Source organism: Puma concolor, chromosome B1 (assembly GCF_028749965.1).
Source record: "Puma concolor isolate L17-30 chromosome B1, mPumCon1.1.hap2, whole genome shotgun sequence".
NCBI classification, from domain to species: Eukaryota; Metazoa; Chordata; class Mammalia; order Carnivora; family Felidae; genus Puma; species Puma concolor.
The window spans coordinates 170,381,212-170,402,096 of record NC_141670.1 but is presented as its reverse complement, the minus strand read 5'-3'; the positions used below and the strand labels follow the sequence as shown (position 1 = coordinate 170,402,096).

The window sequence follows — 20,885 nt, the reverse complement described above, 5'->3', positions numbered from 1 at the left end:
AACTGTGAAAGCTTATTTCCACATATGCAATCAGAAAGAAATCACTTGTCATTCAGGCTGACCTTTCAGCTTGCTATTAATGTTTTTGTCTCTTAATTTGCAAGAGGTAACTTCCCAATTGTTTTGGGGGAAGCTTTCAATCTGGTTGTCAGCTAAAATAAAATTTTAGTGCATTCTTAGATGAAGTCTTTTTCTCTTGCAGGCTAAGGGTTTATTAATCAATCCCAGGGCTATCTGGATTGGACTCCATTTTGATTTATGTTAAAACTCTAACCTGTCAACATCATGGTTGAACGAAATCATTCTCCAGCTTGAGATTTTAAAGGAATATTGAAGACAATGTGACAATTGAGTATTTTCAAAGAAGAGTCAATAGAAATCAAGGAATTCCAATATATTTCCTTTTTTTTAATAAATACATAAAGCTTTTTACCATTTCCCTCAATTATTTTGATTAACATGATAATAGTATCTTTCAGAGCATTATTATACCAATTTTCACAGCCTGATGTAAGGACTCATTTCACAGAAATAATCATGACTAGCATTAATAGATGAATGTCAGTGCCATAACACAACAGCATAAGGCATATTTACACCATCTTAACATACAGAACACCATACACATACACAAAAAGTCACAGATCCAGACATGTAAAATCAATCTCTTAGACAGTTTACATTAATAGGCTTTGCCTGAAACATTTTTTTTTACTTTATTTTTTTGTAATTTTCTTTCCAAGCAACAAACAGATCTTCCCTATGTCATGTGATTTATTTGTAACATTGTGTTCATGCAAAAATAATACTTGTTTTATTGCATTAACATTTAAACAGTTTTGGATTTGGGTCCCAAAACCATCATCTAACATTTTACTTGGTGTTGCTTCATCCATATTGTCATTTTAGTTGGAGTGATATGATGATTTGTTTTTGGTGAGTTACAAAATGACAAACATATCCAGTTGACCACAGTTCAAAAAATCAAGATTCTAAGCTTCTGGATCATGCACATTTTACTTTCATTCTTGCAAATGGTTTGAGTCCGATATGCCATTTTGGTTAAACATTTATTTATTTATTTATTTATTTATTTATTTATTTATTTTTCTCTTTTCAAAATCATACTTCTAAAAACAACAACAACAACAAAAAAGAATGAAAGAAAATACTGTCCCACATCCACTGTTCACAAAAAGGAAGAGCAGCAAGAATCACACTGACCGTTGTTAGGATATAGTCAGGTGGCGACACCGTAGTGAACATCGAATGTCATTGAAATACTGCAGGAATGTGACTATTACTATAACCCGTACTTCTGCAACAGTTCAGATTGCCACTGGCGTTTGCGCTCTGGAAAATAATCTGGAATGTGGATTTTTTTAAAATCCTGAATACACTTTTTCATTTCTTCTTCCACACTTAGCTTCTCACAGACTTTCTTTTTGGACAGATTTGTTTCCCGGGACTTGCTGATGAGTGTCTGAAAGAGTTCACTGTTTCTGCGTTTGTCGGGTTGGGGCATCCATTGCACAGGTGCTTTTTTGGAAGGGCGATCCAATGTTAAGGTGTTGGGCTGGTGAGCTGTCGCCTGCTGGGCATTGGGTGGGTTGTCCTGGGGAGTGCTTGCCTCTGAGTGGCTGTCACAGCTGGAAGTGGAGAGCTCATTACAGGAAGTCCCACTTTCACTGCCTTTATCTGTGACTTTGTCATGTTTCCTATCTTCATGTTCTTGTTTAGGTGACACTATCTTCTGAGGTGGTCCTAAAATGAGAAAAAAGAAAAAAGAAAAAGTAGAACAACTAAATAAGAAGCGGGAAGGTTAAATTAAATAAGCTTTATATTTTTAAAATTTTAAACCAAGAATATTTATCTTAAAAAAATGTTCTATGTTGTATCCGTTTATATTTGAGGGATTGAATACAACACCTAGGTCTAGTAATGCACCTTGAAACATGCAGCATCCTGGTTAATTATTTATACAATCAAGTGTGGGAGGTTTTCTTAAGTGAGTATTTCTGCCAGAATAGATCATCAATAACTTTATACTAAAACGATTTTTGTTATTGTAGTCACTAGATCCTGAAATCAAACCAGATATCATATGTAAATATTTTGTTAGTCCCATACCTGTTTCATTAGACACTTTGTTCATTTCAGTTCTAATTATTGGGCTAGGAGTCTTTTGTGTATATATTTTGCCACTATAAAAGCAGAAAGTACCATTGCTCTATTTTACAAAGTAGCCGTATTCTTGAGGCCAGAGGTCCAACAGCATTGTTTATGTTTCCAAGTGGGAGACTGGTTTAAATCTTATCCTCAGTCTCTTAATCTTGTTTCCAGTATTTCCTTGAAGAGGGTTATGAAAGTGATGTAAGATATATAGGTGCCTATTATTATGGTGAAAAATCCAGCAGAAATACAGTATTTTCTTAAAATACAAGGCTTATCATTTGAGGTAAATTACCTAGGAGGACAATTTTCAGAAAGTGATAGTTTGCCAAGATAATTATTTCAAACACACAAATGGTTTATTTTCAAGTGGGAGCATATCTTATTCTTTTTGATTCTGCTGTGAGATTAGGACCTCCATTTAACATTTACTGAACACTACCAGATACCCAGAACTATAATAAAACCTTGATTAACTAAAGCCCAACCACTGAAAACTAGGTTATTCAAATCTTATTTTTCTCTTGTAGTCAACTTTTGTAAACACATTATATAAATCAGAATGGGGAGTGGGGAAAGGCATCAGTGTTTTTAAGCAAAACTGCCCAGACGATTCTACAGAGTTGAGAACAATTGGTCTAATTCATAGGGTCTCAACCTGGGCCACATATGGAATTACCTGGAAAGCTTAGATTATTGATGCCTTGGTCTCAACCCCAGACATCCTAGTTTAATGAGATGGCACCCTAGTTTAATGGCCATCGGGCCATTTAATAGATCCAGGTGATTTCAACCTGTAGCAAAATTATGAACCTTTCCTCATTCTACTATAATTAAATGAGTTCATAAGCAGTATGAATACTTTATACTACTCAGAAAAGTGAGGAAACAAACCAACTTTATTGAAAAAAAATACTCTTCATAAAAGCATGTACTATGGGCAACATGCTCTTGGGTGTCATTGCCAATTTTCCCATTTAAAATCAGAAGAAACAAAAGGAGATACTGAACATTTGAGTGGATGAAGTTTGAGTCGGGTAGGATTAAAGATTTAAAATACTTAAGAACTTTTTGGAATGATGGAAAAACTCTATACCTTGATTGTAGTGTTATAGGACTGTAGGCATTTATGAAAGCTGATAGAATTTTATAACTAAAATGGGTGTCTTTGGGTAGGTAAACTATATCTCAATTGACATAACCAAAAGCAAACAAACAGAAACCCTTAAAGAATATGTACCTATTTGAGGGAAGGTCTTAACTAATATTTCATACTTTGTTTGCAATATAGTAAAAGTATAAGAAATGCTGATGCTTGTGAAAGCTTACTAATACATTTCAAGAACGTTGCAACCATGAATTAAAGAACACCATGAATTAAAGAACACAAAAACAAGCAGTTTTTTTTAAGCCTCTGTCGTTTTCTTTTATGCTAAGAGAGAAAGGGAGTGGATCTGAGGGATGGGGACAGAGAAGATACACTTGTAGCATTCCTTGTTACCTTATTCAGGTTCATTCTGAACACTCCTCTGTCCTTAGTGGCTGATGGGCACAAACTATGTCCTCAGACTCCCTTGCCTTCTGGCGTTCAGTCGAATTCAGCCAGTGACAAAGACTGGCAAGACCATGCCCTCACCCCATCCCACCCCCAAGATTTCTCTGACCTGGGTGCTTTCCCGGACTAGGAGGCATAGCCCTGTCTAGCAACTCTCTCCACGTTCCCCCTCTCTCCCTCCCTCTGCCACTCCTATTTCCATATTCTATTAAACAGAGGTTCACATCTTCAGGTCGACAAGCGTTAACCATGTCCACTGTAATCAACATGAGGGTATTGCCACTCTGTTGTAAACTGTCAGTAATTAACGTTCCTAAAATTACCCAATACGATATCCCTTCTCTTTCTTCTGGGACCCTGACTATTAGACCCACATCGGAACTAACCATCTTTTCCAGCATTATTTATAGGATCAGTATTTTAGTGACATCAGATTTTAGTGGCAGTAATACTGAAAAGGATATGGGTTCAAAGTCCTAGTGACCTGGAATCAAATTCTAGTTCTCTGGAAAATAGTCCTGTGGCCTTAAACAAGATACATAGCTCTGCTAAGCCTCAATTTTCTTATCTGTAAAATGGGGTAGTAGTACTTTCCTCATAGGGTTATTTTGAGATTAATTGAAATACCCTACAAAAGGGTGTAGTGCAATAAATCTCAACAACGAGAGTGTATCATTGATTTCCAGGCCATCTCAGGAGATTTTGAGTTTGCTGAAGGAGCTCTGGGTGGTGGAGGAGGTGCAGAGTCTATTTATATAATTATCTTTATGGGTGAGTGTGACCTCAAACTAGCATGATGCCCACTAGGCCACTCCAAAATAGGATATAAATAAATGCTCTTTACCCTTCCTGTCAATCTCCTTCATTACTTCAACCTGAAATCCCTACAGAAGAATCTATGATTTCATTCCCAATAATGACTAAAGGATTAACTGCAAATGCCCAGGGAAACCAATTTATATCTAAGGATAATTGAATGATGAGAAATCATTTTCTGTTAAGAGGCAGGGGAATAGACCATTTGATAAATATACCAAAGCAGAAAAGTAATAACATCAGAGTGGAGAACAGGACAGAGAAAGGGTAGTAGGTACCACCAGAGCAAATGCTTCATTCCATTTTGATTCACTGGAAGGAAGATGCTGAAAGACATATGCTAGGGAGGGTACAGAGTTACATAAAGTCCAAGTGTTAGCTAAATAAATTACAAACAATTATTATGCCTAATGGCATTACAATTTATTCATGGAAATAAGCTTCCTCTGTGTCTTTCTAATACACACACAGACACATACAGAAACCCCACAATACAACAGATGCAATATATGTATGTATGTTGCAAATGAATTGCTCTTGTAGTATAAGACAGAACATCCAGGAAGACTTCTTTAAAGAAGGCATTAGGGGCGCCTGGGTGGCGCAGTCGGTTAAGCGGCCGACTTCAGCCAGGTCACGATCTCGCGGTCCGTGAGTTCGAGCCCCGCGTCGGGCTCTGGGCTGATGGCTCAGAGCCTGGAGCCTGTTTCCGATTCTGTGTCTCCCTCTCTCTCTGCCCCTCCCCCGTTCATGCTCTGTCTCTCTCTGTCCCAAAAATAAATAAATGTTGAAAAAAAAAAAATAAAAAAAAAAAAAATAAATAAAAAAAAAAAAAAAAGAAGGCATTAATCAGTTTGGCCAATGGAGTTGTACTGAGTTACCACTATATTCCAGGCACTGTGTTTGGATCTAGAGGAAGTTCATAGTAGGTTCTCTGGTGAAGTTCGTAGTCTATTTTATGATAGTTTATAACATTAAGTGTTTGAAATGCATGGACACTTTAGAGTATCTCCCACTATAGATTTTAAACTCTGAAAAGAAGGAAGTGGGAACCTGAATTTATCTTAGGAGCTTCTTTTTTTTTTTTTTTTTTTTTTTTTAAGAACTTAGAATAGGTACAGATATTAACCAGAAACAAATATACACTTGTGTTTTTCATTCCTTCCGTTTCATAAGCTATCTTTAGGTAATGTGGGCTCACATCAGCAGACCAAAGTGGCTCAGATGTTTATATTATGACTTAAAGAAAAGTGCTTAACTTTATCTTGTCCACACTTTTGAATGTACAGAAGACTATGACAGTTCTCTGTCTAATCAATGCGAGTAACAAATAGACTCCTTTAAATTGATGTCAGAGTTTTTGATAATGCATAACATATTATGTATTATTATTGCTATCTGATTAAGCATACTTTAAGTAATTACTGATAACTTAGTGGATTCAAATTGGGGCTAAGATAACAATGATTTATGGGTTTTTTATGACATGAAATTTAAGACACTTTAAATAAATTAAGAGGAAATAATGATTTACTTTAGTTGCTTAGTTTTCTTTTTTTTAATGTTTGCTTATTTTTGATAGAAAGAGCACAAATGGGGGAGGGGCAGAGAGAGAGGGAGACACAGAATCTGAAGCAGGCTCCAGGCTCTGAGCTATCAGCACAGAGCCTGACACAGGGCTTGAACTCATGGACTGTGAGTTCATGACCTGAGCTGAAGTTGGATGCTCAGCCGACTGAGCCACCCAAGTGCCCCAAGTTTCTTAGTTTTTTTTGGGATTGCCTGCTAATTGTAGACTTCCAGGAATAATTTAAAACTTTTATTTTATATCATTCCATTCAATGATCCAAAGCCACATGAAATACTTTAAATACAAGATGAAAAGTAATTTAAATAGCACTAAGTCCTGCATATATGGGAACAGCATATGTCTCAGAAACTTCTCTGTGTCTCTTCAACTAGTAATAAAATAAAACATATACCTAAATGACCTTCTTAAAAGCATTTTGGTCCTGACTTAAAGCACGCATTGGATTTAGTTTAAGAAAAGAAAATGAAACATGATTTGGTGGGCTTTCTCCCATCACATAAATAAGTTCACCAGTAATTATTAGAATAAGCAACAAATCAATGAATAAGCCAATCTTTTACTTATTGAGGATTTAATATTTAAAAGGAGGGGCGCCTGGGTGGCTCAGTCGGTTAAGCGTCTGACTTCAGCTCAGGTCACGATCTCACGGTCTGTGAGTTCGAGCCCCGTGTCAGGCTCTGGACTGATGATGGCCCAGAGCCTGGAGCCTGCTTCCGATTCTGTGTCTCCCTCTCTCTCTCTGACCCTCCCCCATTCATGCTCTGCCTCTCTCTGTCTCAAAAATAAATAAACGTTAAAAAAAAATTAAAAAAAAAATATTTAAAAGGAGTTAATTATTTATAAGTATACATTACATATGTATACCTAGAAACTTTCCAAAAAGTATTTAGATAAATCTTTTCATTTGGCTATTTCACATTAAATAGATTAGGATTTTCATCTAGGAGTTGATCATCTTTCAGTGGTAATGACAGACTTACCTAGGAGACCTGCAGGTCAGCTAACTAGGTCATGCATGCCTCTCCACAATTATTATTTTTAAATTTTTCCTTATTTTTTAAGGAACAGTTAGTGTACAACATGCACACACATACACACACATTATCTTCATTTATTACACTCACATTTTTTTTCAATGTGGGAAAGGCCCGGAAGGTCTGTGTTTGAGTTTGGCTAAGCCACTCTAAGAAAGTATTTTGTGCCCATCATGTAACCACTCTAAAATTTGATTTTTTTTTTGGTTAAAATGTTGGGGTTTGTCCCTAAGATCCTTTATGGTATAAATTTCAGTAATTCTAAATTATATAATGAATAGGAAGGGATTTTCCAGGCAATAAAATTCTAATCAGATTTTAATATATAACAAACACTAAAGAGTTACCATTAATAAAAATTACCTCTTAAAATGTGGAAACAAATTCAATTTCCCCTAAAGCACTTCACAGCAGTACAGGGTTCAAGGATAACTTTCTCTAAGTTTACTGATAGGAAGTGTAGTTTAGAAGACATTATCAGTGTTTTGTTGTTGTTGTTGCTGTTTGTTTGTTTCATTAACTCTGTTCCTGTCGTGGAAACACAGCAGTGAGAATAACATGTAAAGCAACACAGTGCAGACTGGCGGGGCTCACATCCTAGTTCAACAACTTACCAGGTGTGACTTCCTTGGGTGAGTTTCTTTGGGCCTCTGCTTCCTTACATTTAAACTTCTCGGAGATGTGGCAAGGATTAAATGAGCTAACACATGTAAAGCATTTAGGAGGGGCCTGGCATGTATAAATGCCCAAAATGTTAATTACTACGACTGGCAAAAACAACCCATGCTATTTGGCCATAGCATGGTCTATTTGTTTATCTGAATATTGAGAGGGCTAACAGAAGAACCCACATACTTCCACTCGAATTCTGGCTTTACACAGGCTACCTACGAACACATAAAGTGCAGGTGGTCTTCCAGCTTCTTTAGGCCTCAGTTTTGTGTCTGATAAAAATGAAATAAGACTATAGTAATACCTAGTCACAGGGCTATAATCAGAAAGGAGATACTGCATGTTGAAGCAATCCGCTGTGACGTTCTCCACAATAGGTCTGAGAGGCTATGAAGTATTAAATTTTCATGCCCGAAAAGGAATTTATTTGAGAAAATAAAGCACAAAAGCTCTCTTTTATTAAGATGTGTGAATTAAAGGCAGTAGTAAAAACATCACATTAAACAAAATAAAATAAATTGAAAGTATCACAATGGGCCACAATTGTAACATAGGGCGAAACAGGGCTTTCAATTAATTCCATTGAATTTTATTGCACTGATACGAAAGGGCGGAAATTACAGCTTGTCTAAGTCATTTGGGTGGCTGGTGTAGTACAGAAATTAAATGTTAATATTTTCATCTTCAAAAAAGACAAGTGATTTCTGGGTAGTTCTGGGCATGGGCATGTTCGGTAAGAGGGATTCCATATTTTTTCTTGGAATACACAGGCATTTCCAAAGGCAGTCTATGTGTACAACTGCACACTTGAAAAAACCTTTTATTTTAATCTCTTTACCTGCCTAGTGATGATAAAAAAGACAGAATATGTAAATTATATCTGCAACAGGCACAATTCCCAGAAGGGAAATTACCCTTTAGTAGTACTAAATCCAATGGTGTGCGAATGGTTATGTGGCACTTGAACAGAATGAAACAATCCATCTTAAATATTAGCACCACATGTCTCTAAGTATTAAGCGGTTGAATCAAAAGGGAAAAAACTCCATTTTGATTTGCTCAACATTTGTTGAACACCTACCGTGTACCAGGCATAGTGTTAGTTACAAGAGGAAGGACACACACACACACACACAGGTCAGGCTTAGGGTGACAGTAATGCAGCTGTATCTGAACTTTGACTAGGACAGGAGGAGGAAGTAGCATTAAATTGTGATTGGAGTGATCTAAGGAGTGGGCATTAGTTTTCATGTATCGGTTAAATTCTCACACTTCATTGAAATTTAGAGTTCACATAGGAGATGGGTTCATCTTAGAGTAAAGGGCTATTTGAAAAAATAAAAATTAGTTTCTACATGAGAAAAATTAAACTCTTCTTTATGTTTTCTATAGTCTCTACTGTCTATAGTCTCTACTATCTCTACTCTACTGTCCACTGTGTGTGAAAAGATAAACACACTGCACTATTCCTTTTTACATCTTGACGTGATTAGTCACTAGTCCATTCTTCTGATCCATCCTGTACCCGTTAACTTTTTACTGTACTTATTTATTTACAGTATGTCTCCCAGCCCTAAACTGTAAACGCCTTAAGGGTAGAAACTACCTCTCTAGCCTATTATGAAGCCTCAATCAGAGTAATTGCTTGAGCAAATTAATAAACTGATCTTCACCTCCCTGAATTTCTACAGTTTCTACTACTTACTATATCATTCATTACCAATTGAGCATTCAATTTCTTTTAGGTTCCTAAATGTTCACCAAGATGACCATCAAGTGTTAAGAAAGCTCCCATCAACCCCATACAAATATCTATCCCAATGGTGTCCTCTCTTTCTCAAAATGGTTATAGTTTCCATGAGGGCAGGGACTGTATCTTCTGTTTCCTTATATCACTCAGTTCAGGAACTGATTTGTTTTGTCATGGCACCTAATGTGCTAATAAAGTAAGTAAATGTAATGTAGCATTAGGAAAAAAAAAGTGGGAGAAAATATATGTTTAATTGAACATAGACTTGAGGAGGTTTTCAAAAGTGGTCTTATTGCCTTCCGTTTTACACATCTGCGTCCTCCTATTAGTTATTTCTGTAGATGACACCCCAGGTCACCTTTGGCTACCCAATGGATTCATTTTTTATTTCCCATTACTTCCAGGTCCTGTTAATTCTACCCTTACAGTGGCTCCTGAATCAATTCCTTCCTTTCTGCTCCCATTTCCACAACTTATAACAAGTTTCTCATCACTTCTTACTGTGTCTCTTAACCAGTTCTCTGATGTCACTTTGGTCCCACTTCAAACCCTTTTTGCACCATTGCTGAATAAATATTCCTGAAGTCTAATTTCATCAAGTATCTCACTTGTACAAAACCTTCTAAATGGCTCATTCTGCAGACAGAACGAAACTTGAATACCACAGTTTGACATTGAGGATTGTCCTCAGTGTGACCCACATGATTATCCCCGCCCACCTTGTAGTGCTCCCCATATAGTAGCCAAAATATACTTGTTTCTGATAAACGCCTTGCTCGATTCATGTCGGTTTTCCTCCCCCCCTCGACTGGACTGTATTCCTTCCTTGCTCCATACCTTTCAGAACCTGCTCCAAATGGTGTTTTCAGCATAAAACCTTCCATTCTCACATTTGGATATAATCTCTTGCCTTCTTAATGACCCTGAGCAGTTTGTTTGAATCTATCTCAAAGTACTGAGCCTATTTTGTCTTAAATAATAATCCCTTCTATGCTAATTTTAACTTTCATCCCTGTGTTCTGCCCCACAACACATGCACACACACATACACACACACACACAAATACACACACACAAACTACATTAGTCACTATAGTGTACAGAATACACTATAGTGTATTTCTGTTACATTAGTAACAGAAATTCCTGAAGCACTACCCCATGACTGGGCTCATACCAATTCAGTAACTCTTTATAGAATTGAGTTAAATGAAATTAGTATTACCTACAAAAGAATGTCTAAACACACAGGGACTTATTTTATTCCCCAAGAGCTTCTTTTTTTTCTGTTTTCTTTTAACTAAAAAAGATAAACCCAAGTATAACTAAGCTTACCAGGTGTAACAAAAACAAGCAAAAAACAAAGGAGATGAGCCTTTGGCAGTGATTTATAAGATGGACCTTATAGTCTCTCTAATTATTCAAAAATCTTCCTTTGGGAAGGTTCCTATATTATTTCTTTGAGATTATTAAAAGGAAATAATTTGGGAACCACAAATAATGAGGAAAATCTATCTCCTTTTCTCTGCAGAAGAATTCCACATCACTTATGTGATTGCACTGGATTCTTGCATCTAAATATTCACTTGCCCCTTTGGAAGCTCTATCACATATGAAATGGTTACAGACACCTTGTAAGAGGTCTACATTTAAAACATCCCTCCACATTTCACTCATGGGAGCTAGAATTCTGTGGCACATTCATTATTTTTGTGTTTAAATAAATAAATAAATTCCCCTTCGATTCCACCCCCACCCAAAAACCCTCCATTAAGATGCTCACACTTATCTTGGACCCTGTCATTAAGAACCTGTCTATTTCCAGGTTCCCACTTCCAAATATGTCAATCCTTATTAATTGATATTATCAGAGTGTTTTTCCACCTGCCTAGGTGGTCACCTTCTAATGATCTCCCTTTGCACAGTCACATTCTGTATAAGAGGGATAATTTATCTGTTTTTCACATTTGTGAACACAAGCCTACTCTTGCTTATTCCCCATCCATAAACTGTGGATCATAACACCTACATGGTGCTTGGCAAGGATTAATGAGAGGTTGTATCTACAACGCATCTGATGGCCCTGGGAGGGGAAAGAAAGGCTCTCTGTAAATATAGGCTGGGGGTACACTTACGATGTGCTGTGTGTTAACACATTTATGTGAACATAAAACCATGCTGGCTGTAAATTATCATTGCCTATTATAAATACCAAACAGCTGCCTCAGGCTTGAGAAAAAACTCTTGACAACAAAAGGGAAAGAAGAGGTTGTGACGGGGCAAAAAAAAAAAAAAAAGGGGTAATACTCTTGGATTCTAGAAGCGGTAGCAATTGCAGACAGAAAGTCACAGTTGAGGGATTTTTATTTGTCAGATCTCTTCAGATCTTGAGTGTCTGCCTGCCAGTAAGTACTTTCAAGTACTTCTAACAATGGTCAGTGAGATGTAACATTTTGTAGCTGCCATACTATTTAATGTGAGTGCCACCTCTTTTCACTTTGAGATTCATAAAAGTATGCCTATTATGGAGGCAGCTTCGTGCAAAAGCACTACAGTGAAAGGAAAATGGAAGCATATAAGCTCAGAGCAGAGTTTAATGTGAAGTTGTGTGACAGTGAAAGAAAAAAAAAAAGCAAAACAAAAGCTCCACCTTTGGAAATAGCAAAACTGTGTTTCAAGTGAAGTTCTGACACCTACTAGCTATATGTAGCTATGGGCATCTCCAAGGTCATTTTCGTATCCTGCTTAAGAAGGATTAAAAATATGGTGCCTCAGGGTGCCTGGGTGGCTCAGTCGGTTCAGCTTCTGGCTCTTGGTTTCGGCTTAGGTCATGATCTCACAGTCATGAGTTCGAGCCCTGCATTGGGCTCTGTGCCGACAGTGCAGAACCTACTTGGAATTCTCTCTCTCTCCCTCTTTCTTTGCTTCTCCCTTATCTCTCTCTCAAAATAAATAAATACACTTAAAATATATGTTTAAAAAATATGGTGCCTCCCTCCTAGAGTTGCTTTAAGTCAAGATGTATGTGAGGAACAGCCTTAGACTAGGCTAAAAAGCAGCCCCCCCAAAAAAATATATCAGTTCCAAATATCTGAAACCTGTAGATGTCACTTTGTATGACAAAGTCTTTGCAGATGTGATTTAGGATATTGAGATGGTGAAATTATTCTGTATTATCCAATTAGATCTTAAGTCCCTTACAGGTATTCTTACAAGGGGGAGGTGGAAGGACATTTAGTACACATGGAGAAAGGGGCATCAGTGTGACCATCAAGTCAGAGATTGAAATGATGCGGTATTAAATCAAGGAGTGCCAGCAGCCACCAGAAAGACGCTGGAAGAGGCAAGCAACAGATTTTCCCCTAGAACATCTGGAGGCAGGGAGTTCCTGCTGACACCTTGGTTTCAGCCCAGTCAGAGTGATTTTGGACTTCAGGCCTCTAGAACTGTGAGACGGTAAGTTTCTGTTGTTTTAAGCCACAAAGGATGTGGTAATTTGTTATAGCAGCCACTGGAAACTAATACAAGTCTATTTAGTCTGATGTCTGGCCCCTAGTGGATGTTAAGTTATGACATTTATTTAAGTGAAAATATTATCCTTAACAACTGGATGTTATTTGATTTGCATTACAGGATCTAAGTTTCTCTATTAAAAACCAATCTCTTGGGGCATCTGGGTGGCTCAGCTGGTTAACTGTCTGACTCTTGATTTCGGCTTAGGTCCTGATCTCACAGTTCATGGGTTCGAGCCCTACATTGGGCTCTTTGCTGACAGCATGGCACCTGCTTGGGATTCTCTCTCTCCCTCTCTCTCTACCCCTCCCCTGCTCATGCTCTCTTTCTTTCTCAAAAATAAATAAACATTAATAGAATAGAATAGAATAGAATAGAATAGAATAGAATAGAATAGAATAGAATAAAATAAAATAAAATAAAATAAAATACAATCTTTTGCAGTGCTGCCAGATTGTCATCTTATTTCTCTTTCAACTAATAGCCCATAAGATTTTAGAAAACTGTTATCATCTCTAGTCTGTTTTCTCCAATTATATGAATTAACCATTATTTGCAATAATGAGGTTTATAGTCTCCTAATGTCACATCCCAATATACCCTACAAAGTAATGTTCCCACAAAATACCCTTGTTCTCTCTCTACACACACATATACTCACACTCACCTACCCTCATGCACATATTACACACACACACATACACACACACACACACATATATATATATATATATATACACACACACACACGGTATATATAAATATGTTATGTATTATATACACACATCATATTACACACATATATACATGTGGTATATCTACATAACCAGAGAACTGTCTGTCCACATACATGTCTAGCACCTGATCATTCCGTGAAGTTCTAGCACCATGAGTTGACTGCCTTTGGGACATTTCCTAAGCTTCAAATACCACATGCAAAAAAATGAACTCAATATTCTTTTCCCTGTAAACGAGTTCCTCCTCTTATGCTTTCTATTTTTCTTTTTTATAAAAGCAGCACAATCTTTGTAATCAGTCAGCTTTTAGAGTCTTCTGCATTATTTCTATCCCTACCCCCTCTATTGATTTCCTGCTCATGTAACAGCCACCTAATCCTGTCGCGCATACTTTGATAATGTCACAGTCATTCCCTCATTTCAGTCTTCTCCCCACAGTTGTGATCCTCATTAACTCGTATTGAGTCTATTGTAATCACCTTCTAACCTCTTCCTGAATCTACTGAAATGACATTCTAGAGATCTTTTCATCTCTAATATCAACCTCCTACAATCCATATTAAAATCCCAGCTACATAATCACTGAAACGTAGCTTTTATTACAGTATTTGTTCTCAGAGAATATCAAAGGTTTTCCACAACAATCCAAATCTCCTAGCCCCATGAATAAGACTCTCTATGGTGTGTTCTTAACTTAAACTCTCAAACTCATTCTTCTATTGCTTCCATTCTCTATTTAAGCCAAGTTGGAGACATTGATATCATCCTATTACATGTATTCTTGTCTTCAATTCTTCACATCTGTAAATTGTAGGTTGATTTCTATTTTGTACCATACTTAAATAAATGGAGTTTTTTTTTTATTTTAGAGAGAGAGAGAGAGAGAGAGAGAGAGAGAGAGAGAGAGAGAAAGTTCTAAGAAGGCTCCACACTCAGCTTGATTTGGGATTCGATTCCATGACCCAAGGATCATGACCTGAGCTGAAATCGAGAGTCTGATGCTCAACCCAAGTACCCTAAATTGAGTAAAGTCTTTATTGGCTGTGTGTGTATGTTTGTCTGAGAATACATTTGGTGATCCTATCTATCTTATATAACAGACCCCAAGCCTCAGGCTGTAGGCATGGGTTTATAAGGTAGACTCAGCCAATCATAATGCCTTACCAATGATGTCCATAATCTAAGTCAAGGATGAGGGCTGGGAGGCAAGTAATCTGGGTAGATTAATAACAGGAAATCCCTAGAACAATAAACCACTGATGAGGGGAGAGAAAGAGGCGGCTTTTACGTATCTGGCCAAAAAAGCTCTCAGATATGACTGCCAATGACTAAGTCTCCCAGCCCCAATTATACCAGATGAGAATAGGAGCAGAAAGCAAGTTTTAACAGAGTTTGGGTGTCTGACTCCATAATCCCTCTAATAGGTGGCCAGCTCCACCCGTTAGACAAGGATTTCAGACCAAATAAAATATTAATCTTATCAGAAAAATCATTTTATTTTAAAAAAAAAATTTTTTTTAACGTTTATTTATTTTTGAGACAGAGAGAGACAGAGCATGAACGGGGGAGGGGCAGAGAGAGAGGGAGACGCAGAACCAGAAGCAGGCTCCAGGCTCTGAGCCATCAGCCCAGAGCCCGACGCGGGGCTCGAACTCACGGTCCGTGAGATAGTGACCTGAGCTGATGTCGGACGCTCAACCGACTGAGCCACCCAGGCACCCCAGAAAAATCATTTTAATACACCTGTTTAGATATTTGATTAGATGCACATAACTTTGAAGTGTAACTGAAACCTCTTTGTTTAAGCAAGGTGAGTTATATGTTCTTTGTATTGTCATTGGAGAACTCTAAAACTTAATGGTAAATGCATAAAGTTAAAATTTTAATGTACACTTTATGTTACTGATCAGAAAATTGGGAGAAATTTATAGACACTATAAAATCAGTATGCATTTATGAGCATATCATTATAATAGGAATATACACTATTTAAGGAATCTCAGGGATATACTTTTATTTTACTTAACAGGGCCATGGGCTCCCATCCCTGCCTTAGAACCTGCGACTAGTGAAGACAAAATACTACTATTGTCCTATACTAAGTTCCTCATCGATTCCTGTGTCCTGGGAGAAAAGATCTGTCTCAAGAAGTAAATAAGTGTGTAACACAAAGATACACACAGAGCCACAAGCCAATATATACTTCATTACGGAAGTATGGTTAAATGCAGAGAGCAAGATGTATTATAGTGAAATAAGTGTTTCACGCCATCACTGTATGTCATCTTTTTCTATGTAGCCAGTAGTTAAAGGAGATAATGAGCTGAGGAAAACAAAGTAATGCAACCAGGACCGTTTCTCTTCGTTCATATTTTCCCAAGTGAGTACAACACTATAGTAATATCGAACTTTTATTGAACACTTACTATGGGCCAGGTACCATGCTAAATGCTTATACATGGCATCTCATTTCCATCTCACAATAACTTTATAAAGTAAGGGCCTATCATGCCTTTTTTACTCACGAGACAACCAAGGCTTAGAGAGGTTATGTGACTTGATGGGTCACATTTAGGAGTGGCAGAGACAGGATTCAGAGGTTCACCTGCCAGACTTCAGAGCTTATGCTGAGTTAAGCTCTGAGATACACTGCTTCAAAAACCTGAAAATGCTGTTTAAATCAGCTTCTCTAAAACTGTAAACTAGAGCTACAATTACTCGGGAGCTTTAAGTAATCTGATAAGATTAAATCCTGATGCATAGCTATAAAAATCTGAGAATAAAAGTGCTTAACTTTACCTAAGTGTTAGAATTTCTTTAGATCATCTACAGTATACTATTTTTTCTATCATACCTGGCTATTTTAATGAGAAATAAATTAAAAAGTCTAAACAGATGAAAATGAAGACCATGCCTTCTAACCCCTTTCTTTGTCACCATTACTGGGGCCAAAGCCCTTTAACCAGGCAATCACTATTTATCAAATTTAAGATTTCCCCACATTTAAAACAAATGTTTATGTTGCAATATCCTCAGAAAAGCATAATTTTGAAAATTTAGGCCAATTTCAAAAAAAGGTTCTTTTACGTTAATTAAATAAACACAGGTCAAAAAGCAAATAGGCTTTAAGGAAAAAATATATAAGTAAGATATGAGGGGTGCCTGGGTGGCTCAGTTGTTTGAGTGTCTGACTCTTGATTTAGCTCAGGTGATGATCTCACAGTTGTGAATCTGAGCCACGCTTGGGATTCTCTCTCTCTCTCTCTCTCAATCTGTTGCTCTCTCTCTGCCCCTCCCCCATTCACTCACTCATGTGCATGCTCTTTCTCTCTCTCTCTATCAAAAAAAAAAAAAAGTTTTGAATCCCACTATAAAATTTACAGGGTGAAAATAATCAGGAAATTAGATAAGCAGATGTAGAATTATAGCAGAGAAAAACCAGAGAGGATGAGGGAATTATCTTAAGACTCATGACCTATCAGATACTATAATTTCCAAAATATCAGAATTATATTTGTACTATTAGGCACTTTTAAAACTGAGCCTTTCAATGATAGGCACCTTTTGATCAGGAAACATTTTCACATAAGGTCAGAAATTTCTGCTCAGAGCTTTCAGAGACTAATTAAATAATGAGTAGATTCTGTCAGGACTGAGACACCTTGAACTTCTCATATCACTTTATAGCGCACTTAGTCTAAACCTAATATTTCAATAGCAGCAGTAATATCAATCTCCCTCTCTGACATTAAAGCCTCACAGATTAAAAGTAAAAGATTGTGAAATGGTGTTAATGAAACCATTACCAGACAAAAAGATGTACTGGTAATACTTTCTATGTGGATCAATCAAAATGGCTATGTAAAGGAAGAATTTGCACTGGGAATACTTTTGGAAAAGCATGTTTAATTACAAGATATACTGAGTCATTTATTAAAGCTCGAAGATAGAATTTTTTTAATATACGAAGCATTAGTAATAGAGTCTGCTCCCAGTAGGATGCATTAAAGAACTCTCCGTAAAGCTCTGAGAACACAGCATTCACAGAAATGAATATTCTGCTTTGATTTCATGTAGTTCAGGGAATATAATCTGGGGTAGTCACTATTTACTCACTTCACAAAACTTACTTAAACAACTTGTGTACAGTTTGAATGAAAATTCAAATATATATAGTCTTTTCAGGGCAAATTTTTCCATAACAAGGAACTAAACTAGGGCTACATTTTCTCAATTACAAGAAATGTACATGAAGATCACTAATTAATTGGAAATTAGGACTAACATTATGATTCATTTTAATACAACTGTGACTATATATCAATATTAGAGAAGGACAATATGTTTAATATGTTTAGCCAATGATTAAAGATTCACAACTCCTTTGCTTGAATGGCTGGCTATTCCACTTGTCTTTAATGTGCTGTGAACTATTTTACAAGTAGAGCTCCGAGGTCAAGGTCAAAGATCATATAGAAGACTGAGAAGATTCGGAGTGTGTAGATCAAAAAGCAAATGAGAATTATTAATGTTTGTTTTTATTGCATTTGTTCTATTAATTTATCATTTTTGGTTATAATAGCAAATATACATATACATAGAATAAAACTTTATAATCAAAATCTTCAATATGATGTGTCCAATTTGTCTAAACTTAAGTATTAATAATATAAAGGTTGTTTCATAATTCAGTTTTTGGTAATACATATTTGTTAAAAATATTCCCTTTTAGCACAGTGCATTCTATAAAACTCAAAGGAAAAATGAATTAAACCCATATCACTTTTATTAGTACTACGTATTTTTGAAAATCATCAGGGAATATGGCATCATGCTTGATGTCATAGAGACTACAGAATATATTCTACCCTAGGGTAATATAGTCTAGAAGGAAAAAGAAATGGAGGCGATTGAATCAAGATGGCAGACTTTTTTTTTTTTTTTAATGTTTTTATTTATTTTTGAAGGAGAGAGAGAGACAGAGCATGAGGAGGGAAGGAGCAGAGAGAGAGGGAGACACAGAATCCGAAGCAGGCTCCAGGCTCCGAGCTGTCAGCACAGAGCCCAATGCGGGGCTTGAACTCACAAACCTGAGATCATGACCTGAGTCGAAGTCGGACGCTTAACCGACTGAGCCACCCAGGCACCCCATTTTTTTTTAATTGCTCCTCTTATAAAACCTTTTAAAATGTTATGGCCAGGAAGTGAAGGAGAAAGAGAGAGAACAAATGAACTAAATCCCTGAAAGTGTTAGAAAACAAAACAACCATTATGAACAGAACAAATACTGGGAAAATACTGGGTTACAGAAAGCAGATGTGATCAGTCTAAAGAAGAGTAGAGAAAGCATTGGCTTGACGTGCTCACAGGAAAAAACAAAAAATAAAGAATAATTTAGTAGAACTCAAAGCCCAGAGTAAATTAATTAAAAGAAATGGAAGGAATCTCGGGTCAGTTATCAGAAGACCTGGGCCTTGTTTATATGGCTGGGCTGATCCATTTCCCTAAACAGAAGGCAGAAGAAGCACTGATCCTACGACAAAAATCCAACTGTTCTCAATCAACTGTCTCTCTGGGGATAATTCCTTCAATGGATGAAGGTAATTTCAGATGTCTGCTATATGCGAGGGGGTAGATGGATGAACTTGTAAAAGAAAGGCGATCCACCCAGTAAAAGACCAACAAAAAAACCTCTCCTTGATTTGACTGCAGGTAAGAAGTGGGTACTGTGTACATGCAGTTGGGATGGCCTCAGTCTATATACTAGTTAAATATCAACACATTCTAAAATAAGGTCATCCAGTCAACATATACTTACCCCCTTTCCCCAGTAGGGCAGAGCCTAAGCACTACAGTGTCCTGCTGGAGAAATATACTTGAAAATCTTTTGGGCTAAGCATATGCCATCTACCTATACTGTATAAGTTAGCCAATTCATTCATTAATATATCAGAAAACAAAAAAATAATAGACCTTTTACATAAATAAGAGCATTAGAGAGAGAGACTTGATAAACAACAAAAATATTTTGTCTGGAACAAATATAGTTCAGAGATTAGAAGAAAATTAAAAAAAATTCTATTTAGAATCCTCAGAGAGAAAGGAGAGGATATTAAGTCTTTAAAGAGCTGACAACTAAGAAAGTATATTTGGGGGGAACTAAATATTTTATTATAAAAGTAGAATGTGATAAGATGAGCACATAGACGAATATGACTAAAAATAAAATTAATAGTCTAGAATAAAATGTCACAATAGTTACTTAGAATTTGCAGCAAAATGATACATAGATGGAGTATAAAAGAATAATCAATCCAGCATGTCCATATCTAAACAATAGGGACTCCTTAAAAAAAAGAGCAGAATGAAATCAGCGGCAATAATAACAAAATAAATTATAGAAGAAAAATGTCCATCAAATATCTTAGGCATACTTTTAAGATTGAAAGTGTCACTGAGTTGGGGCATCTGGGTGGCTCAGGTGATTAAGTGTTTACCTCCTGGTTTCTGTCAGGTGGTGATCTCACGGGTTCGTGAGATTGAGCCCTGCAGTGGGCTGTATGGGGACGGCATGAAGATTACTTGGGATTCTCTCTCTCCCTCTCTTTCTGCCCCTCTGCCACTTTAATGTCATTTATTTTTATTTAATGTTATTTATCTATATTTATTTAATGTTATTTATTTTAAAAATAAATAAGCATTAAAAAAAAAGAATCACTGAGTTTTCAAGCAACGTAAAAAAAAAGTCACCTCCTAAATGTATCTCCATTAACTATCAGAATTTCAAGGTAAAGAGAGAATTTTAAACACTTCCAGAGGAAAATAAAACATCCTACAGACAAAATATTAGGGAAAAGTTTCAGTGACTACTCCTGATTTCTAGAAGACCATGAGTCAAAACCTTTGAAGGTTTTAGAAAAAAAAAAGTAGTTTGAACTTAGAGACTTGTCCCAGCTATCTTAGCATTCAAATGTAGGAATTATTTGTGGAGACACAAATACTTTACCATCCAAGGGTCCTCACTGAAATAGTTTGCCAAGGTTAC

The 20,885-nt window shown here is 36.6% G+C and overlaps 1 protein-coding gene across 1 annotated transcript in view; it reads right to left on the bottom strand.

Annotated features, from left to right (window-relative positions):
- Positions 1-379: 379 nt before the first annotated feature.
- KCTD8 (potassium channel tetramerization domain containing 8) overlaps positions 380-20,885 on the bottom strand; it is a 253,797-nt gene continuing 233,291 nt past the window's right edge. The window contains exon 2 of the mRNA XM_025922035.2: positions 380-1,764. Within this exon, the coding sequence (XP_025777820.1) occupies positions 1,304-1,764 (461 nt within the window). The 3' untranslated portion in view covers positions 380-1,303. The remainder of the gene's footprint in view (positions 1,765-20,885) is intronic.